The 25,194-nt window shown below is 41.2% G+C and overlaps 1 protein-coding gene across 3 annotated transcripts; it reads right to left on the reverse strand.

Annotated features, from left to right (window-relative positions):
• Positions 1-250: 250 nt before the first annotated feature.
• Positions 251-23,953, reverse strand: LOC106599735 (receptor-interacting serine/threonine-protein kinase 1). Of its 3 annotated transcripts, XM_082973433.1 has the most exons (11): positions 23,902-23,953; positions 23,355-23,549; positions 22,195-22,351; positions 21,832-21,969; positions 18,401-18,644; positions 15,236-15,385; positions 13,421-13,497; positions 13,062-13,137; positions 6,456-7,142; positions 6,137-6,289; positions 251-4,940 (listed from the first exon to the last, which is right to left on the reverse strand). In XM_082973433.1, the coding sequence occupies exons 2-11, from the start codon at positions 23,510-23,512 to the stop codon at positions 4,645-4,647; spliced, it is 2,136 nt and encodes a 711-aa protein (XP_082829559.1). In that variant the 5' UTR covers positions 23,513-23,549; positions 23,902-23,953; the 3' UTR covers positions 251-4,644. The 3 variants fall into 3 exon arrangements, with proteins under 3 accessions (XP_082829559.1, XP_082829561.1, XP_014046511.3); XM_082973435.1 differs by having other exon boundaries at positions 6,137-6,286; positions 23,355-23,952; XM_014191036.3 differs by having other exon boundaries at positions 23,355-23,952.
• Positions 23,954-25,194: the final 1,241 nt, after the last annotated feature.

Raw genomic sequence — 25,194 nt, forward strand, 5'->3', positions numbered from 1 at the left:
AGGAAAAACCATAGAATTGGAATTAAGAAGACTAATAATTAATTTAACAGGATCTCTATGGGAACAACACTATTGGCCCCATGTAATGTGTCTTGGTGCTTCAACGGAGAATGGTATATCTAAATTCAGAAGATTTGTATGGACTAGAATCAATCCGATTTCCCCTTTTCGGCTATGCACCTAGCATGACTTAGTGAGTCATTGGCTACAAACAATTAGATCGCTTCTCAACATTTATGACAAAATTCACTTTTCTTGAAACAGACTTTATTTAAAAACACAGTGAAGTGACACAACACCAGCTCTTTTTGGAGATGCCTCTCTCACCCACATATGAACATACGCACACACATTTAAGCGTGCACACACACACATGCACTCACACACACTACTAACGGCTACTGCCAAGCGTCAAAATAACATACAAGCACGCACCAAAGCACATTCATTGACGTACAATCAGGGTCATGTCCAAGAGCAGACATTATGGCGGAAAATAGACTTGCAGTGCATGACTGCTGTTCTGTATCACAAAACACTATAATAGTTAATTTAAACTAGCCTAGAGACAAGAGGTTTCAGTATCAGCGGACCTTTAATCTGTCAAATAGGTAATTGCCTCAAACAAATTCATATGCATTCATGTTTCATTTTCCGTACACTGGGGGTAACTAATTGTCATGCATGGAGGAGGAAATTCCTGCCTGGCAGCTGTACGGGATAAATAGTGTAAGGTTGGAGCCCTTCAATGAGGCTGGTTCCCCATGATTATGAGACGAACCTGACAAGGAACACATACATTCTGCTGCGCTCTAGCGGAGAGCAGGTGAGCAACAACGTCTATGTTGGTCAAGTCACATGTTTGTTGTCCACAGGAAACATGTATCTTTGTTGTGTTCTTGGAAAGCTACTGTACATGGTGTGCTTTTGTACTACTGCTGACCTAAATAATCAAGGTCTCGAATGTTGATGATTGAAATATTGGTTGAATCAGGGTGTGTTGGTGCTGCACAGCCATAGAATTAGAATGGGTTCATTATATTTCTATGTGCACTGACTGCACACCATGTAGCTCGCCTAGACCAAGGTTCATTATACTGGAAGGATTATATATATTTTTTTAAATGTCCACTTCCGTTTTTCTTTGGTGCTGATAAAAATATTAAAATCAACAAAAATAAAATATGAATAAAAACATCTTTCTGATTGTGGGTGTACTGGATTTTAGAACGTACTGTGACACATAAAATTAGTCTCTGAGTTCACAGCAGATGTTTCCAGTCCAAAGGCTTGTTTTATCCAAGTGATTAACGTTTTGAAAGACTGACAGGTAGAGGAAGTAAAGAAGATGACACTGTCAATTAAATTGGGAGTTTACGAGGGTGTAGTGACAGGTTTGGAATGTGTTCTTATGGATGTTAGGACTGACCATCCACAATATCAAAATGATAGGTTTTAACCATGTTTTGAGGCTATATAGTTTTTGCTTACATTTACTTTGTTTACAAACATTGGAGTAAAACAAACTAATATTTAGAGTTCTGAGTGGTATATTACGAAGCAAGATAGACTTTTATAAAGCTAGCCAGCTTCAGTTAGCTTCACATTCCAGCTCAGCCTTCATCTGTACTACGATGGTGGATATTGCTTGTCTGCCTGCTGCTAACTCTAGCAGGCTTTAACTGCGTGTGCACGTCACACATGTCTAGTCAAAGGTCGAACTCTTCACTGAGACAATGCTGAAACATGAATCCATGCGGAAATTTAAACGAAAGAAAAGTTATTTAGCAAATCCAACAGGCTATGGTGTGAAATAGGCTTTTAAAAGTACAGTCTTTATTTTATTTGTTATCGTTAATGCCGTCTTTTGTGTGCTTATCCGGGGGGGGGGGGGAAGGTATAAATTCCAAGACTGAAACTTACGTCGATCTCGGATCGATTGTCTAACCTCCCCTTTCATGTAAGAAAGTCATGACCATCATGCTTTTATGGAAAGAGGATAATTTGGTACATTTAGTAAACTGCGAGTTTAACCAATTCCAGTCCCCTCGCTTAGGGGGTCCAGAGTCCTCCCTGGGATAATTTTTATGTAGAAGGAATAAAAGCTCAGTTGTGGTAACTTTTTAAAAGGACATTCTACTCCAAAATGTATGATGCTGCACCATCTAAAATATAATTTCCACCTCTAGAAATCGTCCCAATAACATATTGGTAAAAATGATTTTAACATAATGGACCATGCACATAGCCTATGCATGGTCTATATTATTAGATGTGCTATTAGCCAAGAAGCATCATCACCTGTAGCCTACTGTAACTGACGCAGCATAGGGGCTATAACATTATGTACATATGATGAAGCATGTGGCTTCTCCATCTGCATTTACCCCATTGGACACAAAATCCTGATTGTTATTATTAATCATTTATTTTATTATAAATATTAATAAATACACTGTATTCGGAAAGTATTCAGACCCTTCCCTTTTTACACATTTTGTTACATTACAGCCTTATTCTAAAATGTATTAAATACATTTTTTCCTCATCATACCTCATAATGACAAAGCAAAGTTATAAAAAAATATTTTAGCAAATTTAATCAAATTAAAAAACAGATACCTTAATACCTTAAGTATTCAGACCCTTTGCTATGATACTCGAAATTGAGCTCAGGTGCATCCTGTTTCCAATGATCCTCCTTGAGATGTTTCTGCAACTTGATTGGAGTCCACCTGTGGTAAAATCAATTGGAAAGGCACACACCTGTCTAGATAAGGTCCCACCATTGACGGTTCATGTCAGAGCAAAAACCAAGCCATGAGGTCAAAGGAATTGTCCGCACAGCTCCGAGACAAGATGGTGTCGAGGCACAGATCTGGGGAAGGCTACCAAAATATGTCTGCAGCATTGAAGGTCCCCAAGAACACAGTGGCCTCTATCATTCTTAAATGGAAGAAGTTTGGAACCACCAAGACTCTTCCTAGAGCTGGCCGCCCGGCCAAACTGAGCAATCGTGGAAGAAGGGCCTTGGTCAGGGAGGTGAACAAGAACCCGATTGTGGAGATGAGAGAACCTTCCAGAAGGACAACCATCCAGCATTCCACCAATCAGGCCTTTATGATAAGATGGCCAGACGGAAGCCACTCCTCAGTAAAAGGCACACGACAGCCTGCTTGGAATTTGCCAAAAGCACCTAAAGGACTTAGACCATGAGAAACAAGATTCTCTAGTCTGATGTAACCAATATTGAACAATTTGGCCTGAATGCCAAGCGTCACGTCTGGAGGAAACTTGGCACCATCCTTACTGTGAAGCATGGTGGTGGCAGCATCATGCTGTGGGGATGTTTTTCAGCGGCAGGGACTGGGAGACTAGTCAGGATTGTGTGAAAGATGAACGGAGCAAAGAGATCCTTGATGAAAACCTGCTCCAGAGCGCGCAGGACCTCAGACTGGGGCAAAGGTTCACCTTCCAACAGGACAACGACTTTAAGCACAAAGCCAAGACAATGCAGGAGTGGCTTCGGGACAGGTCTCTGAATGTCCTTGAGTGGCCGAGCCAGAGCCCGGACTTGAACCCGATCAAACATCTCTGGAGAGACCTGAAAATAGCTGTGCAGCGACGCTCCCCATCCAACCTGACAGAGCTTGAGAGGATCTGCAGAGAAGAATGGGAGAAACTCCCCAAATAGAGGTGTGCCAAGCTGGTAGCGTCATACCCAACAAGACTCAAGGCTGTAATCGCTGGAGAAGGTGCTTCAACAAAATACTCAGTAAAGGGTCTGAATACTTATGTAAATGTGATATTTGTATTAAAAAAAATTGCTTTGTCATTATGGGGTATTGTGTGTAGATTGGTGAGGATACATTTCTATTTTAGAATAAGGCTGTAACGTAACAAAATGTGGAAAAAGTCAAGGGTTCTGAATACTTTCTGAATGCACTGTACGTCTATGGTTGCGGCTGTTACAAATGTGAAAATACAATCGCAAGTTTGCAAAGCGAATGCTGTCATTACTACTTATATGTAATATGATAGGTATTTAAAAAAATGACACAAAAAACATTTGATTAATACAAATATTTAAATCAGTCAGCTTCCTCAAATGGAGGGGATGATGACAATCTTGGCAGGGAGGGTATCTGATTTAATTATTCCTCAACTTTTGGCTCAGACAGTTCATTCAGGATATCATTTGTTGCCGATTATTCAGAGGATTTGACCAAGGTTACCTCGCCAACTCCTCAAACCTGATTTGTAGTATAGGGCTCTGAAGTGGCACAACAGTTGAACTAATCAAATGAGGCATTTATAAGTTCTTTCTTCAAGAATCAAATGGGTATATATTGTTAACTTAAGCCCAAAAAAATTGATGTAGCAACTGCAGATTTCCCCCAGATTGGAATGGTGTATTTGGGCTGCTACACTCAAATCCATATCATATGGCAAGAACATTCCGGCCAGACTACCTTACAGTAAGTAAGTGGTTCAAAGTCAACACTAACAACTCAACTCACAATCATTAAACATTAGATTGGTTGGTAGGAATGTAAGGGTGAGGGTGGGGGGGCTGGAGTCAATAGTAATCCCTCTGGTATAGGGGTAGGGGGAATTGAATACAGTTGATACAGTCTATTGTACCTACAGAGAACTGTTGGTCCCGCTGGAGTGCAGAAGCCTCTTCAACAGGTCGACTTTAACACAGTTCTCCAGGGCTCTGCAGAGCCGGCCCACGGTGCAGCCCACACAGCCCTCCTTCATCCTCCAGCGCTCCAGCATCTGGTGCACCTTTTCAGGCAGCCCGTCACGTTGGTAGTCATGGTCGATGGTCTCCACCTCCACCTCGCTCAGGCCCAGACGACGGGCGCAGCGCTTCCAGTCCTTCCCGATGTTATCTCTCAGGAGATCCAGGTGCTCCTCAGTCACAGCCTGGTCCTCTGAACACGGGAAAGGACACAACAGAACATATTGTATAACATGAAAGTTAAAGCCCTTTTCTGTGATATTAACAAGGGTTTTTTGATAATTTACTGTCAATTAATGATACATACCCATTGACTGTTGAATAATATAATGTATAAATTCCCCATGGTCTTAGTTTAACTATCCAACCAAATTATAACCCCAAATATATACTGAACAAAAAATATAAACAGAACATGCAACAATTTCAAAGATTTTACTGAGTTACAGTTCAAATGAGGAAATCAGTCAATTGAAATAAATTCATTCGGCACTAATCTATGGATTTCACAACTGGGAATACAGATATGCATCTGTTGGTCATAGATACCTTATAAAAAATGGGCCTCTTTAATGGGCAACAGGATCTCATCACTGTATTTTTTGCGCATTCAAATTGCCATCGATAAAATACAATTGTGTTCGTTGTCCGTAGCTTAAGCCTGCCCATACCATAACCCCACCGCCACCATGAGGCACTCTATTCACAACGTTGACATTAGCAAACCGCTCGGCCACACGACACCATGCACATGGTCTGCGGTTGTGAGGTCGGTTGGACATACTGCCAAATTCTCTAAAACAACGTTGGAGGCGGCTTATGGTTGAGAAATAAACATTACATTCTCTGGGAATAGTTCTGGTGGACATTCCTGCAGTCAGCGTGCCAATTGCACACTTCCTCAAAACTTGAGACATCTGTGGCATTATGTTGTGTGACAAAACTGCACATTTTAGAGTGGCCTTTGCTGTTTAATCAGCTTCTTAATATGCCACACCTGTCAGGTGGATGGATTATTTTGGCAAAGGAGAAATGCTCTCTAACAGGGATGTAAACAAATTTGTGCACAAAATTTGAGAGAAATAAGCTTTTTGTGCATATGGAACATTTCTGGGATCTATTATTTCAGCTCATTAAACATGGGACTCAGACTTTACAAGTTGCGTTAATAATTTTGTTCAGTGTAAATTTGTAAACAAACAATGCATAGATTAATGGTTTTATGGTACATTTTGTGGTTCCCTTCCTTAACCAGATGAGCATAGAACCCCTCTGTTGTGGCCAAATGCAAAATCTGTGACTAGTAGAAAACATGACATAGAGAAATAGGAAGCTGATGTCTATTTTCAGGAAGTAGGCTCGTCTTTGCAGGATGTAGTCTACTCTTACCGTACATCTGCAGGTTTTCTTTGAGCAGAGAGAGTGAGTTGGCCCCGTTGGAGAGAGAGCTGGTTAAGCTGTTGTAGGACTCATGACCCCTGATGCTGAGTGTGTTGTTGCTGCCTATCTGGATCCCACTGGCGTTCTGGATAAACAGGCCTGCTGCAACACACATGTACACACAAATACAACGTTTCTCATAAATGCCTTCCTGATTGAATTGCTAGATAGCTGTCATGTTGACTGTGGAATCTACATAAGCTGTAGACTAGCTGTAGTAATGGTGATACAAGTATCAAGCACTGTAATCTTTGTGCATCATCCCTACCTGGGTCTTGTGGAGGTCCAACCTTGGCACCCGAGTTCAGGCGCAGCCCTGCAGTGAGGTCTGGGGCAGCTGACTCTGGCACTGGGTAGGCTGGCCAGGACTGGAGGCGGTCATACTGGGCGTAGGGATATTGCTGCTGGGGGGAGTACTTGCCCTGGCTCAGAGATGGGCTGCTGGTGGACTCAGGGATGTGGCTTGACAGCTGGTGTCTTGGTGTGGTAGTAATGGAGGGGGCCGCCGACTCGTACAGGCCTAGGTCAGAGAGATGGAGGAGGGGGTCCATCTCCACGCTGCTGGGCTGGACGGCCTGGGTTTTGGTCCAAGACTGGACAGAGGACACTGGGGGCTGAGAGGGCCTGAGGTCTGGGAGGCCTCTGGTGGAAGTGAGGTCCTGTGAGGAGAGGCGCTGTGGGGAGGCAGGGTGAGGGTAGGGGCTGAATTCAGGCTGGTCCATCCGGCAGTAGCTGCCGAAATTGTGGTACTCCAACTCCTGGGCTAATTTGCTGACCAGTTTGAGCTCCATCCCCGAGGGGGTGCTGATGGGGCCGAGGGCCCGGGCATCTGGCTGGATTAGGGAAGGCTCATAGGGAAGGAAGAGGTTCAGGTCCTCAATGCTAGCCTCCACTGGACCAGCTTCTATACGGACAGCCCCAGCACTGTCTGAGCTCAGCAAGGGAGCTGGCCGGTCTATAGTGAGAAGAGGTAGAGGGTTCATTTTTAAAAGACGAATTCTAAATTGAGATCCATGTGGATTACTTGTTAACTTCGTATAAATGGTTTACTGGTGAGAATGAGAGATTTGAACGAAAAACCTAAATACGGGCAAAGATCTCAAGTTCGGGTCTTAGTTAGGGCTGTCACGGTGACCGTATTACCGCCACACCGGCGGTCACGAGTCATGACTGCAGTAGAATTCCATCCATATTTTTTTCTTCACATTTTCAAACAGTTCATTTATATTTTCCAATGGGGCAATACATTTGGGTGAAGTTTTTTCCTCGCATGAATAGCATCGTATCACTGCCAGAAATAAAATTAAACCATCTAGTGTTCAGCGAAATAACAACACAATGTCAAATACAGGTAGCCTAGTCAAATAATTAACATTAATCACATTAACCGTTACTCTCTCACAGGAATTCCACTAACGGTCCATATGTAGCCAAATGTAGCTGCTGCTCATTCCGTTTGCTCAAAAATGGAGACACAAACCAGCTCTACTGGTAGTACTGCTACTACCAGCAGTACTACACCTGCACCTGTCGATGACACAAGTTGTTCTGCTTCCACAAGCACATCCAATGCTAGCATCAGTAATTCTACATTTATTGTTAGCCCAGCTAGCATGGACACTGACTGTTGTGAATCTGATGCAGCCGAAGAGCTACTGCCCCCGAACAAAAGACAGGGACGTTGGACCATTGAAGAGGCACAAATATAATGAGAGCTACACATATATTGGGAATAGTGCCTTTCCTCAGCCACAGTGTGTTATATGTGCAAAAGTACTATCTCACAACTCAATGAAACCTTCACTCCTGCACAGACATTTAGAAACAAAACATGCCAATTTGAAAAATAAGCCACAGGAGTTTTTTTGAGCGAGAATTAAGACGACCTTTGTGTAGTAAGACATGTATAAAAGCCACAGATACCATTAATAAGAAGGGGCTAGAAAATTATTATATGGTGAGCTACTGAGTGGCTAGGACAGGCTAGCCCCATACTATTGTGGAGGACTTAATTCTTCCTGCTGCTGCAGATATGGCTTGGACAATGCTGGGGGAAAAGGCCCCAAAAAACTATATAGATAATGCCTTCAACAAACAACACTGTTTCACGATGCATCAGTGACATGGAAGGAGATGTTTTGAAACAATTACTGCTTCGCATACAAGCCAGTGAATTCTATGCGTTACAGCTGGGTGAGTCAACAGACGTGGTGGGACTGGCACAGCTCCTGGTATATGTCCGTTACATTTATGGGTGGTCATTTAAAGAAGAAATCCTCTTCTGCAAACCACTGGAAACACAGGACAACAGGAAAGGATTTTTTTAAAGAACTGGACAGCTTTGTGACATCAAATGGACTTTGGCGGTCAAGATGTGTTGGTATCTGTACTGATTCCGCAAAAGCCATGACAGGGAGACATAGTGGAGTGGTAACGCGCGTGCAAGCAGTTGCCCCCGACGACACTTGGGTCCACTGCAGCATCCACCGAGAGGCTCTTGCTGCCAAGGGAATGCCTGACAGCTTGAAAGACGTTTTGGACACCACAGTGAAAATGGTTAACTTTGTTAAAGCAAGGTCCCTGAACTCTTGTGTATTTTCTGCATTATGCAATGATATGGGCAGCAACCATGTAACGCTTTTACAACAGAAATGCGCTGGTTATCAAGGGGCAAAGTATTGACACATTTTTTTTTTTTTAATTGAGAGACGAGCTTAAAGTTCTGTTTACTGACCATCATTTGCACTTGTCTCGACCGCTTGCATGATGACGAGTTCTCACACGACTGGCCTTTCTGGGTAAAGTTTTTTCTCGCCTGAATGATCTGAATCTAGGATGACAACTATATTCAATGTGCTGGACAAAATTGAGGCTAGATTAAGAAGTTGGAGCTCTTCTCTGTCTGCATTAACAAGGACAACACACAGGTCTTTCCATCATTGTATGATTTTTGTGTGCAAATGAACAAGTTTACGGACAATGTCAACTGTGATATAGCGAAGCACCTGAGTTGGGTGCGGAATTTCGCAGGTACTTTCCCAAACGGATGACACAAACAACTGGATTCTTTATCCCTTTTCATGCCCTGCCTCCAGTCCACTTACCGATATCTGAATAAGAGAGCCTCATCGAAATTGCAACAAGCGGTTCTGTGAAAATTTAATTTAATCAGAAGCCACTGCCAGATTTCTGGATTGGGCTGCGCTCAAGAGTATCCTGCCTTGGCAAATCGCGCTGTTAAGACACTGATGCCCTTTGCAACCACGTACCTATGTGAGAGTGGATTCTCGGCCCTCACTAGCATGAACACTAAATACAGGCACAGACTGTGTGTGGAAAATGATTTAAGACAGACTCTCTCCAATACAACCCACCATAACAGAGTTATGTGCAAGCACACCCTTCTCATTAACCTGCGTTGAGTTAGTCACCATTTTTGATGACCAAATAAAGTTTTATATGTAAGATAATATAATAATAATTTATTTTTATTTAGCTATGATTATTATTATATTATTAATTTGTGCCCTGGTCCTATAAGAGCTCTTTGTCACTTCCCACGAGCTGGGTTGTGACAAAAAATCACTCATTCTTATGTTTAATAAATGTATTGTATAGTGTGTGTGTGGCAGGCTTACAATGATGGCAAAAAACAACATTTGAGAGTGCGCTGACCCTGGTGCTAGAGGGGATACGCAGCTGGAGGTTGAATGTTTTAAGGGGTACGGGTCTATAAAAAAAGTTTGGGAACCACTGCTCTAATCAATCTGACATCAATGCAAATGTGTCCAAAATCAAATCAAACACTTTATGAGAGCCCATGAGCTCATGTTGAGCAACATTTCTATAGGCTCTGCAATATGCTTGAGAAAAAGGAGTGATGGCCTCTATTAAAAAGAGGAGGATTCCATCAGCTTTCTATAGGCTAGGCCTACTATTTATTTCTCTCAACATTGCTAATATTAAGCACATTGCTTCTCTTTACAACTGGAGTATAGCCTACCTGGCTGGCATGAAAATTAACCATGGGAAAAGCATCTTCCATTCGCTATTTATTTTTCTGCTGCATGTTTCGAGACAGGTGCATGATAATGGTCCATTCTAAAACAAAACATATTCCATTCTAAATCAAAACAAATTTCACATATATTATTTAGAATATGTAAAGACAAGATTAAAATCAAGAATAGTGTGACAATATTAGCCTATCACTTGTGCATGATGCCCAGCTTAAGGCAAGAAATCATAGTCGCACACCTCATGTAGCCTAGCCCATAGGCCTATATGTTTTGATAAGGCTTGCATCAAATCTAAAGTGGCCAAATAACTTCTTAAAATGAAGCACATTAATCCGCTTTACAACTGGTGTAGAGCCTAACTGGCATACATGCGCACCGTGCGAATTTCAAGTTTGGGGAAGATAATTTTCACCATAAAAATGCACCTTTATAATTAAAGCATAATCACATTTGTGCTAATGGAACATTTGCACTTGTAGCCTACTGCCGTGTGCGCATTGCTACGCTTATAATATGAAGAAATAGCATAATGGTTTATTAACATTTTAAGCTAAACGTACATGTTTTTTTATGCTATTGGTTGTATTAATTTGAGATCTATCGCATCCCACAACTGTCCCAGACTATGTTTGGAATATTTATTTCTCACACAGAATAGAGTAGGTTGACTTTTGTACTGTGGGGGATAGTAAATTGACATAGACTAGTGCTTTTGCTGTTCGTTAAGACTACTCATCTTGGTGGATGACGAAAAGTACTGTAAATGTGGACAGTTCTTCCAAAATCTTCAATATGCGCCTCGGAATTGGATAAGGATCCAGGCAGTTGCGTCCCCGATGTGTCTGTCTTCGCTTGTAGCCTGTGAGAAAGACCCGATCACGTGACGGAGAGCCAAGTGAGTGAGAGGTGCTTCGGCACGCAGCTGGGAGAAGGGAATTATAATTATTATATTCAGCCCAAGGGCACAATGTCCACTGGCTGCAAAAGGCATGGACGTTTTTAGGGGGTATTACAGCCACACAAAGGGGATGCAGCCGGGAAATTCAAGGTATTATCAAATGCTTGTCAAATTGTGAATGAGAGAGTGATGAAGTATGTACAGACTGCACAAAAATCAAAGCAGAGCTCATGCCTCTCATGCAACTTTTTTCAAATCATCATTGGTCACATCATGCAGCCTTAGAATGTATTAAAAATCTAAATATATAGCCCAACATTTGTATCACAAGTAAAGTTACATAGATAACTGTAAATTAAGCATATAGGAGTATCTGTTTCTTTGGTAACTGCTCATCCCAGAAGAGATGCATGTGCACACTCCCTCAAATCATTTGGAGAAAATATCCTTTCTATTTTATTCAGCTATGTTCAATTGTATTCTTAATACTATAAAATAATATAAAATAATGCCACAGACTTCTAAGCAAACCTTGTCTGCTAAATTAACTAGTGTAGCCCACAGCCATATGGCATAGTCAGATCAGGGCCTAACATAAGGACAACTCAGAGTATGCTTTTCTGTTCTTCAGAAATAGACAACATTTTCTTAATTTCATGTTTCTTTAGACCTGTCTTAAAATAAATAATGGATTTATTGGGATGGTCTAGGCTATATTCTTTTGGATTTATTTGACTTTTTAAAATGTAGATGTTCCAAAAGGTCTGCATCAGTGGCTTGTAGGCTGTGTTTTATGTTAATTAATGGTCAATTACCGTAAGACCGGCAATTATTTGCTTGAAAATCACCGGCTGACAAAATGTCATGACCGCCACAGCTCTAGTCTTAGTGCATCCCGTCTCGTTAGATTTAAAAAATATATATAATAATTCTGTCATGCCAAATAGTTCAGTGGACTTTGACCAAACTTTTGGATCAGTGGGCTTAGGCTGAGTATATTAAATATTAAACTTAACACAAGTCTACACCATGCTGAGACTGTAGACAGTGTGCGGTGTAGAGTTGTAAGATAAGGCTGTGAGTGGTCTGGAGGTATACGGCCAGGGCATCAACTACTCTTCCTGGGGTCGAACCACACCAAAGCGGCCACATTACATATAAAACAGTGAACTATGTTTGTACTGAATGAGCTAAAGAGAAAACAGTACATCATATAACATCCCTACTCCACCACATATCCACAACACAAAATATTCAATACTACCACACAACAATATCACAATGTGTGCGTATGCATGTGTCTGTACCTTTGTGTGTCTCTTCAGTCCCCTTTGTTTCATAAGGTGTATTTTTACCTGCTTTTTAAATCTGATTCTACTGCTTGCATCAGTTACCTGATGTGGAATAGAGTTCCATGTAGTCATGGCTCTATGAAGTACTGTGTGCCTCCCATAGTCTGTTCTGGACTTGGAGACTGTGAAGAGACCTCTGGTGGCTTGTGGAATGCATGGCTGTCTGAACTCTTTGTTAAGTGTTGCAGTTATTTCAGTCGCTGTAGTAGCTGACGTGTATAGTGTTGAGTCATTTGCATACATAGACACACTGGCCTTACTCAAAATCAGTGGCATGTCATTAGTAAAGATTGAAAAAAGCAAGGGGCCTAAAAAGCTTCCCTGGGGAATTCCTGATTTTACCTGGATTATGTTTGAGAGGCTTCCATTAAAGATCACCCTCTGTGTTTTGTTAGACAAGTAACTATTTATCCACATTATAGCAGGGGGTGTAAAGCTATAACACTTACGTTTTACCAGCAGCAGACTATGATTGATAATGTCAAAAGCTGCACTGAAGTCTAACAAGTATAAAGAGGAAGCGAGCAGTCTGGAGTTGTAAGGCCGGAGAGTTATAAAGGGTCAGAGCCTTGAAGCCTGCCTCCCGTGGTGCTCAGACCACTCACCTGCTGTAAGGCTCTCAGGAGGCATCGATAAAGATTTCATCTTCTCCACCAGCTCCTCAGGCCCCTCGTACAAGTCCTACATGCCAATGAAACAGATCTTAGGACGCATAACATAGTTCCAAAATGTGTTGTGGACCTTTTATGATAGATGAGGTAATATTGTGGTAATCACACACTCACAGAGGTGATAGTGTTTTCAAGAGTTATCTACAACTTAAGTGAATCGCCACAAACAATGCACCCATCAATATCTTTCACTAAGTTACTGTATTTGTTTCGACAATGTTTTGTGGCACACTTGGTTAATTAAATTATGTACTCATGACAATGCTATCACTTTGTTCACGCATCCAACTTACTCTGAGACCAAGTGAGTCCCTTTCTACATCTGGCTCCAACTTCTCCCTGTAGACGGGCAGGAAGACGTTGTAGCCCTCTTGACGAGAAAAAGAGAGAGAAAGCAATTAGAGCAGTCATATTTCTAACAGCCACATAAGAGTGTGTATTAGACTCATGAATACCAAGGGATCACTTGAATTAAATATTGCACTTGCTTTGAACTCGTGTTGGAATGTACAAGTTGTAAATGCTCTGTAATACACCTTTTAATACCATGTCTGTACACACACACACATACATATATATATATATATATATATATATATACACATATATACATATATATACACATATATACATATATATATATGTATACACATATATATATATATATATATATATATATATATATACACACACACACACACACATATATATACACACACATACACACATATATATACATATATATATATATATACACATACATACATACATACATACATACATACATACATACATACATACATACATACATACATACATAGACACACACTACCATTCAAAAGTTTGGGGTCACTTACAAATGTCCTGGTTTTGAAAGAAAAGCTAATTGTTTGTCCATTAAAATAACATCAAATTGATCAGAAATACAGTGTATACATTGGTAATGCTGTAAATGACTATTGTAGCTGGAAACAGCAGTGAAGAGGCAACTCCGGGATGCTGGCCTTCTAGGCAGAGTTGCAAAGAAAAAGCCATATCTCAGACTGCCAATAAAAATAAAAGATTAAGATGAGCAAAAGAACACACATACTGGACAGAGGAACATCCAGGAGTCGCCTCTTCACTGCTGACGTTGAGACTGGTGTTTTGCGAGTACTATTTAATGAAGCTGCCAGTTGAGGACTTGTGAGGAGTCTGTTTCTCAAACTTGACACTAATGTACTTGTCCTCTTGCTCAGTTGTGCACCGGGGCCTCCCACTCCTTTTTCTATTCTGGTTAGAGACAGTTTGTGCTGTTCTGTGAAGGGAGTAGTACACAGTGTTGTACGAGATCTTCAGTTTCTTGGAAATGTCTTGCATGGAATAGCCTTCGTTTCTCAGAACAAGAATAGACTGACGAGTTTCAGAAGAAAGTTCTTTGTTTCTGGGCATTTTGAGCCTGTAATTGAACCCACAAATGCTGATGCTCCAGATACTCAACTAGTCTAAACAAGGCCAGTTTTATTGCTTCTTTAATTAGAACAACAGTTTTCAGCTGTGCTAACATAATTGTAAAAGGGTTTTCTAATGATCAATTAGCCTTTGAAAATGATAAACTTGGATTAGCTAACACAACGTGCCATTGGAACACAGGAGTGATGGTTTCTGATAATGGGCCTCTGTACGCCTATGTAGATATTCCATTAAAAAATCTGCTGTTTCAGCTACAATAGTCATTTACAACATTAACAATGTCTACACTGTATTTCTGATCAATTTGATGTTACTTTAATGGACAAAAAAAATGCTTTTCTTTCAAAAACAAGGCCATTTCTAAGTGACCCCAAACTTTTGAACGGTAGTGTATATCCAGTTAGTCACAGGTGTATGGGGACCCCTGAAGGGTCTGGTTCCTCTCAAGGTTTCTTCTTCACCCCCCTAAATAGTTTTATCAAGCTCCTGTTGCCCTGAACTCGCTATTTAGGTCTGGGTTTCGTGAATTGTGCCATGATATTACTTTGTAAAAAGTGCTATACAAATACAATTTGATTGATTGCCATTGTGCATATACTGTAATACATTATTTGAAATTCCTGTACCTCAATCTCACCACACATATGCACACACACCTCCGAATGTTGGCCGTTGTTCTGGCTCCTGATGCCAGCATCTCTTCATTAGCTCTATGATCTCTACAGGAGTATCATCAGGGATGAGGTATTCATCCGGACGATCGCCATTACGGACACACTGGCAGATATGGTCCTCACTCCGAGCATCTGAAAATACAGTAGTCCAAAATTAATGCAGTGCATTCAAATCTGTACAGGCATTTGAAACCTGAAAACCTTATCCATTCATAAAATGTTTACTATAAAATACAGTGGTCTCCAAAAGTATTGAGCCAGCGATACAGTTTTTGTTGTTTTGGATCTGTACTCCAGCACTTTAGATTTGAAATTATAAAATGACTATGGGGTTAAAGTGCAGACTGTCAGCTTTAATATGAGGGTATTGTCATCCATATCAGGTGAAATTACTGCACTTTTTAAACATATTCCCCCATTTTAGGAGACCAAAATTGGAACAAAATAAGTTATGTGTATTAAAGTAGTAAAAAGTTAAGTATTTTGTCCCATTTCATAGCATGCAATGACTACATCAAGCTTGTGACTCTACAAATTTGTTGGATGCATTTGCTGTTTGTTTTGGTTGTGTTTCAGATTATTTTGTGCAGTCACTACCATCATGATACTTATATTAAAATCACATTTTATAGGTCACATTTATTGGTTTAGCAGATGTTATTGCAGGTGTAGCGAAATTATTGTGCTTCTAGTTCCGACAGTGCAGCAATATCTAACAATTTCACAACATATACCCAACATACACAAATCTAAGGAAAGGAATGGCATTTAGAATATATCAATATATGGACGAGCAATGTCAGAGCGGCATAGACTAAGATAGAGTTGAATAGTATAGAATGCAGTACATACATATGAGATGAGTAATGCAAGATATGTAAACAATATTAAAGTGACTAGTGTACCATTTATTAAAGTGGGCAATGATTTCAAGTCTGTGTATATAGGCAGCAGCCTCTCTGTGCTAGTGATGGCTATTTAACAGTCCGATGGCCTTGAGATAGAAGCTGTTTTTCAGTTTCTCGATCCCCGCTTTGATGCACCTGTACTGACCTTGCTTTCTGGATGATAGCGGCGTGTACAGGCAGTGGCTCGAGTGGTTGTTGTCCTTGATGATCTTCTTGACATCGGGTGCTGTAGGTGTCCTGGAGGGCAGATAGTTTGCCCTCCGGTGATGCGTTGCGCAGACCGCACCACCCTCTGGAGAGCCCTGCGGTTGTGGGCGGTGCAGTTGCCGTACCAGGCAATGATACACAGTAATGGGTGAACAAGGAGTACAGGAGGGGGCTGAGCACGCACCCTTGTGGGGCCCCAGTGTTGAGGATCAACAAAGTGGAGGTGTTGTTTCCTACCTTTACCATCTGGAGGTGGCCTGTCAGGAAGTCCAGGACCCAATTGCACAGGGCGGGGTTCAGACCCAGGGCCTCAAGCTTAATAACGAGCTTGGAGGGTACTATGGTGTTGAATGCTAAGCTATAGTCAATGAACAGCATTCTTTCATAGGTATTCCTCTTGTCCAGATGGGATAGGGCAGTATGCAGTGTGATGGTGATTGCATCGTCTATGGCCCTATTGAGGCGTTAAGCAAATTGAAGCGGTCTAGGGTGTCAGGTAAGGTGGGGGTGATATGATCCTGGAATACTCTCTCAAAGCACTTCATGATGACAGAAGTGAGTGCAATGGGGCGATAGTCATTTAGTTCAGTTACCTTGGCATTCTTGGGTACAGGAACAATGGTGGCCATCTTGAAGCATGTGGGGACAGCAGACTGGGATAGGGAGAAATTGAATATGTCCGTAAACACACCAGCCAGCTGGTCTGCGCATGCTCTGAGGACGCAGCTAGGGATGGAGTCTGGGCTGGCAGCCTTGCGAGGGTTAACACGTTTAAATGTCTTACTCACGTCGGCCACGAAGAAGGAAAGCCCACAGTCCTTGGTAGCGTGCTGCGTTGGTGGCACTGTGTTATCTACAAAGCGGTCAAAGAAGGTGTTTAGCTTGTCCGGAACCAAGACGGTGTGAACGCGACGTGGCTGGTTTTCCTTTTGTAGTCTGTGATTGTCTGTAGACCCTGCCACATACGTCTCGTGTCTGAGCCGTTGAATTGCAACTCCACCTTGTCTCTAATACTGACGTTTTGCCTGTTTGATTACATTGTGGAGGGAATGACTACTCCGTTTGTATTCTGCCAAATTCCCAGTCACCTTGCCATGGTTAAATGCGGTGGTTCACACTTTCAGTTTTCTGCGAATGCTGCCATCTATACATGTTTTCTGGTTAGGGTAGGTTTTAATAGTCACAGTGGGTACAACATCTCCTGACACTTCCTGATAAACTCAGTCACCGTCTCAGTGTATTAGTCAAAATTATTATCGGATGCTACCCGGAACATATCTCAGTCCGCGTGATCAAAACAATCTTAAAGTGTGGATTCCGATTGATCAGATCAGCGGTGAATAGTCCTTAGCACGGGTACTCCCTGTTTGAGTTTCTGCCTATAGGAAGGGAGGAGCAAAATGGAGTCGTGGTCAGATTTGCCGAAAGGAGGGAGAGGGAGGGCCTTGTATGCATCCCGGAAGTTGGAGAAACAGCGGTTGAGTGTTTTAGCAGCGTGAGTACTGCAGTCGATATGCTGATAGAATTTAGGCAGCCTTTTCCTCAAATTTGCTTTGTTAAAATCCCCAGCTACAATAAATGCAGCCTCAGGATATATGGTTTCCAGTTGCATAAAGTCCTGTGAAATTCCTTGAGGGCCTTCGTGCTATCAGCTTGATGGGGGATATTTATTGTTTTATTCTGTGTTGTTACAGCATTTACAACCGACATAATGCATAGTGCATAAAGTTTTAAAAGATTATCGAAACCGAAATTAAAAACCATGATTTGGAATCGAACTGACCTCAAAAAGCACTAATAACTCAGCACTACCCAATATGGATGAAAATACCCTCAAATTAAAGCTGACAGTCTGCACTTTAACCTCATAGTCATTGTATCACTTCAAATCCAAAGTGCTGGAGTACAGAGCCAAAACAACAACAAAATTGTCACTGTCCCAACACTTTCAGAACTCAGTGTATATGGCTGAAATCACATCCGATTACTATAAACCCAACAGGCCTCTGTAGACTGAGTGAGCAACACTCACTTTCAAAGGGCTCCCTGGCAGTGAGGATGACCCAGACGACAATAGCGAAGCTATAGATGTCAGACTTCTCAGAGGAGCGTGTATGGATGCTGTCAAGGTGCTCAGGAGCCATGTAGCACAGAGTACCAGCTGCCCTGCCCCCCCCTCCCCCAGCCCCCATACGTCCTAGCCGGCTCTGCCTGCGAGACTCCTCCTTAGTCAGTCTGCTCCACGTCTGACAGGTGGCCAGGCCCAGGTCTGCAATCTGGAGCACAGATACAGACATGCATATTCATACATGTACATGCATTATGCACACGCATACATGGATTTGACACACACATCCATACTTATACACTACCGTTCAAAAGTTTGGGGTCACCTAGAAATGTCCTTGTTTTTGAAAGATAAGCGTATTTTTTGTCAATTAAAATAACACCAAATTTATCAGAAATACAGTGTAGACATTGTTAACGTTGTAAATGACTATTTTTAATGGATTATCTACATACAGTTGAAGTAAGAAGTTTATATACACCTTAGCCAAATACATTTACTCAGTTTTTCACAATTCCTGAAATGTAATCCTAGTAAAAAATCCCTTTCTTAGGTCAGTTAAAAGAAAGTGTTGATCCTAAGAATGTGAAATGTCAGAATAATATTAGAGAGAATGACTGACTTATTTCAGCTTTTACCATCACATTCCCATTGGGTCAGAAGTTTACATACACTCAATTAGTATTTGGTAGCATTGCCTTTAAATTGTTTCACTTGGGTGAAACGTCTCGGGTAGCCTTCCACAAGCTTCCCACAATAAGTTGCGTGAATTTTGGCCCATTCCTCCTGACAGAGCTGGCGTAACTGAGTCAGGTTTGTAGGCCTCCTTGCTCGCACATGCTTTTTCAGTTCTGCCCTCAAATTTTCTATAGGATTGAGGTCAGGGCTTTGAGATGGCCACTCCAATACCTTGACTTTGATGTCCTTAAGCCATTTTGACACAACTTTGGAAGTATGCTTGGGGGTCATTGTCCATTTGGAAGACCCATTTGCGACCAAGCTTTAACTTCTTGACTGATGTCTTGAGATTTTGCTTCAATATATCCACATCATTTTCTTCCCTCATGATGCATTCTATTTTGTGAAGTGCACCAGTCCCTCCTACAGCAAAGCACCCCTACAACATGATGCTGCCACCCCCGTGCTTCACGGTCGGGATGGTGTTCTTCGGCTTGCAAGCCTCCCCCAAACATAACGATAGACATTATGGCCAAACAGTTCTATTTTTGTTTCATCAGACCAGAGGACATTTCTCCAAAAAGTACAATCTTTGTCCCCATGTGCAGTTGCAAACCGTAGTCTGTTTTTTTATTGTGGTTTTGTAGCAGTGGCTTCTTCCTTGCTGAGCGGTCTTTCAGGTTATGTCGATATAGGACTCGTTTTACTGTGGATATAGATACTTTTGTACCTGTTTCCTCTAGCATCTTCACAAGGTCCTTTGCTGTTGTTCTGGGATTGATTTGCACTTCTCGCACCAAAGTACGTTAATCTCTAGGAGACAGAACGCGTCTCCTTCCTGAACAGTATGACGGCTGCGTGGTCCCATGGTGTTTATACTTGCGTACTATTGTTTGTACAGATGAACGTGGTACCTTCAGGCATTTGGAAATGACTCCCAAGTATGAACCAGACTTGTGGAGGTCTAAAAAAAAAAAAATTGTCTTGGCTGATTTCTTTTGGTTTTTCCATGATGTCAAGCCAAGAGGCACTGAGTTTGAAGGTAGGCCTTGAAATACATCCACAGGTACACCTCCAATTGACTCAAATCATGTCAATTAGCCTATCTGAAGCTTCTAAAGCCATGACATAATTTTCTGGAATTTTCCAAGCTATTTAAAGGCACAGTCAACTGAGTGTATGTAAACTTCTGACTCACTGGAAATGTGATACAGTGAATTATAAGTAAAATAATCTGTCTGTAAACAATTGTTGGAAAAATGACTTGTCATGTACAAAGTAGAAGTCCTGACCGACTTGCCAAAACTATAGTTTGTTAACAAGAAATTTGTGGAGTGGTTGAAAAATGAGTTTTAATGACTCCAACCTAAGTGTATGTAAACTTCCGACTTCAACTGTAGGTGTACAGATGCCCATTATCAGCAACCATCACTCATGATATCCAATGGCACGTTGTGTTAGCTAATCCAAGTTCATCATTTTAAAAGGCTAATGATCGTTAGAAAACCCTATTGCAATTATGTTAGGACAGCTGACAACAGTTCTGATTAAAGAAGCAATAAAACTGGCCTTCTTTAGACTAGTTGAGTATCTGGAGCATCAGCATTTGTGGGTTCGATAACAGGCTCAAAATGTCCAGAAACAAAGAACTTTCTTCTGAAACTCGTCATTCTATTCTTGTTCAAAGAAACGAAGGCTATTCGATGCAAGAAATTGCCAAGAAACTGAAGAACTCGTACAACGCTGTGTACTACTCCCTTCACAGAACAGCGCAAACTGGCTCTAACCAGAGTAAAAAGATGAGTGGGAGGCCCCGGTGCAAAACTGAGCAAGAGGACAAGTACATAGAGTGTCTAGTTTGAGAAACAGACACCTCACAAGTCCTCAACTGGCAGCTTATCTTCAAAGGAAGCATCTTCAAGAGCAAATGGAAGGAACATCAACTCTGTAGTTCTGTTCAGGACTAAACGACAAGTCACCGGATAACTACGAAGAAGGACAACAGTTGAAGACTTGTTGGAACCATTTCGGACAATCAGAGCCTTACAAGCGTCTCGAGAAAAGGCCCAACCCCCTTTCCAAGGCTGCCCCGTTCACCGAAAGATCCCCGGCGAACCCAGGCATTTCACGTAAATGCATTCCAGATTTCTTGCTCAAAGCGGGTGGCGGTTCGTGTGCAAAGTATATGGTTATTGTAGGTGAGAGTAGTTTCTGGATGTAGCAATGTTAAGTGTCTCTGTCCCTCTCCCTCTCTTTTTTAACCAGCATCCATGTTGTTGTCATTCCGCTAGGGATACGTTTTCACCGTATTACGTCTCCAGTCAATAACCGGTGCAGTGTGTGTATGTTTATTCTGTGTTCCCACTTAATTAGCTAGTAAATAAATAATTAAAACAATTTGTGTAGTACTGAATCATAATTAAGGCTCCAGTTTTTGCAGATGCAAGGAGGTTACGACTGTTCGGAATGATGATATGATACAAGGTTATGATTAATACGTTGACTGTTTATAGATGTGATAGGGAAAGACCTTTTAGAGTTTTATTCGGGAGATGGTATCTCTTTAAAGAACCGCTCTCGTGGTGCCCCAGACCCTAATGAGTTAGTTACATGATTAATTTAATTCAGGTAACAATTAAACATAGTTAATTAGATAACAGTCTTCAAATTAATGTTAAAGTCTAGTCACGACATATATTATACAGTGTGTGCTGTACCTTAATATGAAAATCCTTGTCCACCAGTATGTTTTCTGGTTTGAGATCCTTGTGTATGACACGGTTCTTCATCAGGTACACCATCCCCTCCAGAATCTCCAATATGATCCTGCCCTTGATAGATATCGGCACAGAAACCTGGAGAAAAGACAGGAATATATAAAAGTTGTTTTCCCAAAGAGAAAACAGCTTGTTGATGTTACACAGACCAAAGTGTGATGCAGAGGTCTCCTTGAAGACCTCCCACCACTGCAGTGAGGAAGAAGGCTAGCCTGTGAGTTCAGGAACTAACCTAAAGTGACACTGTAGACTAAGTTAGATATTGTTGTTAATGTAGTTGTCATTGTTGTGATCTCCTCTCACCTGGTCCAGCATGGCCAGTAGGTTGCCTTTAGGGATGAGCTCCATGACCAGAGAGTAGTCCCCGTCCTCCAGGATCACCCCCAGCAGCTTGACCACCCGCTCATGGTTCAGTCTGGTCATCAGGCTGCCCTCCTCTCGCAGGGACTGCTTATTGCCCCTGGGGAAGACAGGGAGGAAGGCTTAGTCAAGACTACCAGTTCGAAAAATGTGTTAATTTCGAAAAATGTATTACTATGTAATAACTAAGCCAACTGTAAGCTACTTGAGCACTATACACACTACAGACACCCATTTTCTCTGTTTTTATCATCCTTTATGTCACAGGAAAAGAGAAGTGTAGCCTACCCATTGGACTGGTTCTTTTTCTGTGTGAACTCATAAAACATTATCTAAAACAGTGGTTACCAAACTGTGGGGCACGCCCGTTCGTTTTTGAAGGAACTCAGTCCGACTTTGAACTTACTCTTGAAAGTTGTAATAGTATAATGCACAGGGTGCAATTTTCGAAATTGGGTAGGGCATCAACAGTTCCTCTTGTCATGTTAGTCATTACATACCTTAGGAGAGCTATTTAAAACTATCCCAGAAATGTCCAAATCAATTATTCCATGCCAGCTAACGTTTTTTAATTTAGTTTTTTTTTATAGCCCATATTGTTGTAACTTTTTAGTCACGAAAATAACACAAATAACACATAACACATGGCAAAATGTATAGATTTGCAAGACAATTAGCTTTAAAACTGCAACATTTTCTTTGCACTCCATAACAAAATGTGTAGAATTGCAGGAAATAAGCTTTAAACCTGCACAAGTCTCTCCACCAACAAGAGGTGTGTGAACAGTTTGTGTCATGAACAATGCTGTGCTCATAGAAATAGACGTGGCGCGGGATGTTCCCCAATGCTGGAAGGGGAATCCCTGATCTAAAAGTTATGTTAAACCATGCAAGTAAGTAGCCTACCATTCAAACATATATATGTTTTATCTAATTGAAAATAAAATATTATGAAACCAAATTTACTTCATGGATCACATAGAAAAATATACTTTAAAGTTGCTTCTTTAAATGAGAAAACAACAATATGAAACTTTTGGAGCGTGACAGTCACAACACTGGTCATGGACACTGGGGAATTCCCACCATGGCCCTCTACTCACTCATTGCGCGGTGGCCCGGTGTAGACGGTCTTCAGAACCACCTGGCCGAGGGTTTTGTGATAGCACAGGTACACAGTACCGAAGCCGCCGTAGTCCAGAGGCTCCTTTTTGATAAGGTCAGAGGATTTCATGTAGATAGAGTCCTGCACAGCAGCCATGGTGGCTGTCTACCTGGTCCGACCTCGGTATATCCCTCTAGCATTGAGATGAGAGCAGCTCATACATTGTTAATAATAAAGCGCGAAATCTCATTATGAAAAAGTATCAATAGTTGATTTCCGAACGAAAGGAGCAGTAGGCTAATGAGATTCAGCGGCGTTGAGTCGAAATACAGAACTGAATCTGGAAGTAAGACGTTACGTTAGTCGGAAATCCAATAGACTGTAACGTTAACTTCAACAAATGTACCAACAATGTTGTCAACTTATAAAGTACACAAAATGAAGCACGCATACCGTTTAACATTCGATGTAAATTGGTTATGCCTATGTATGCACTATGATAAAAAAATGTGGACAAAACTGTAAATTATAGAGAAATATCCTACTTTCACACTCCACGCATAGTTCCGGGATTTGTCAAACTCGCTTTTTCTTCTTCGACGGGGTTTAAGGGCGGTTGGCATCCAATGTTGTTGGTGCATTACCGCCACCAACTGGAAAGGATAGTGAACGAGAAAGAAAAAAATCCATTGCGGGAAAAAGGTGGAAAACGACATACAAAAATAGACATATCCATAAACAAAACCCATCCCACCCCTCCAGTCACAACAAATATTATATATTAAATTGACCGCTCTAACAATGGAAATACATGACCTAAGAAATGGAAGGAAGGTGGGAGGTGAGATGTGTAACCATTCTATCCATTGTGAGGGCAGATACACGTGTGAACAACAGGCCACTGAGATAGATAGAGAATGTATCGTTGTATCTGTGCCATTTTAGAGTCTGAGACAGAATAGGCAGTGCCATTGAGGCTTTCTCCATTTTTAAAGTAGTACATTTTCTTCATTGTCTGATTGTTCCCAACTCATAGGAATCCCCACCCAGTTGACTACTTTAAAATGGTGGAAGCCCTCAATGGCAAGGTCCATGCTAAAACGTGTTATAGCCATCATGAGGCCTCTAATTCTATGACAACAGGCACAAGTCTATATTTATTTGACATTTTGCAGGATGAAATCCCTTGAGATGCACCATCTCATTTTCAAGAGTGTCAAAATGAAAAAAACAACCAAAAAAATACATAGTAACAATAATATGCCAACTACTGTCTAATAATAACAATGAAATAATAGTAATTTAAAAAAAGTACATTAACAGCATAAAAAGATGTACAACTACTAATAGGCTTACAACTAATGAAACCTACTGCTACAACTAGTAAAACGAAGTATCTCTAATATATACATATTATACTATGTAAAGTAGTTTTTTCAAAGATGCCTAAGTGCCACGTTCGTCCACTTATATCAGTGCATTCGTGACAACTTAACCAACTTATAAACTTCTATTTGATTAAATTAGCCTCATGTAGCTAATTAGCAATTACATTTTTTGTTGACCAAATCCGACACCCTCTCATTGCCCTCCGTACAAAAATTCCTCACTTCGTGTGCTTATTTTCGTGGACAGACCAATCCAAAACACATCCCTACACAGGCTCAGCTACAGAGTACCACAGTATGAGTCTTAACACTTATTTTTATTTATTTTTCTTAACGTCTTAATGCATTGTTGGTTAAGCACTTGTAAGTAAGCATTTCACTGTAAGGTGAACCTGTTGTATTCTACACCTGTTGTATACGGCACATGTGACAAATGAAATTTGATTTGAG

The sequence above is a fragment of the Salmo salar genome, chromosome 03 (genome assembly GCF_965601325.2).
Source record: "Salmo salar chromosome 03, fSalSal1, whole genome shotgun sequence".
NCBI lineage: Eukaryota > Metazoa > Chordata > Actinopteri > Salmoniformes > Salmonidae > Salmo > Salmo salar.

Excerpts from the sequence above, each read along its gene's own strand:
- LOC106599735 (XM_082973433.1), bottom strand. The coding sequence starts at position 23,512 with ATGGCTGCTGTGCAGGACTCTATCTACATGAAATCCTCTGACCTTATC. Across the intron at positions 21,970-22,194 it reads TACTGGCCATGCTGGACCAG|GTTTCTGTGCCGATATCTAT; the intron begins GTGAGAGGAGAT and ends TCTTTTCTCCAG. Across the intron at positions 13,498-15,235 it reads ACAACGGCCAACATTCGGAG|AGGGCTACAACGTCTTCCTG; the intron begins GTGTGTGTGCAT and ends TTTCTCGTCAAG.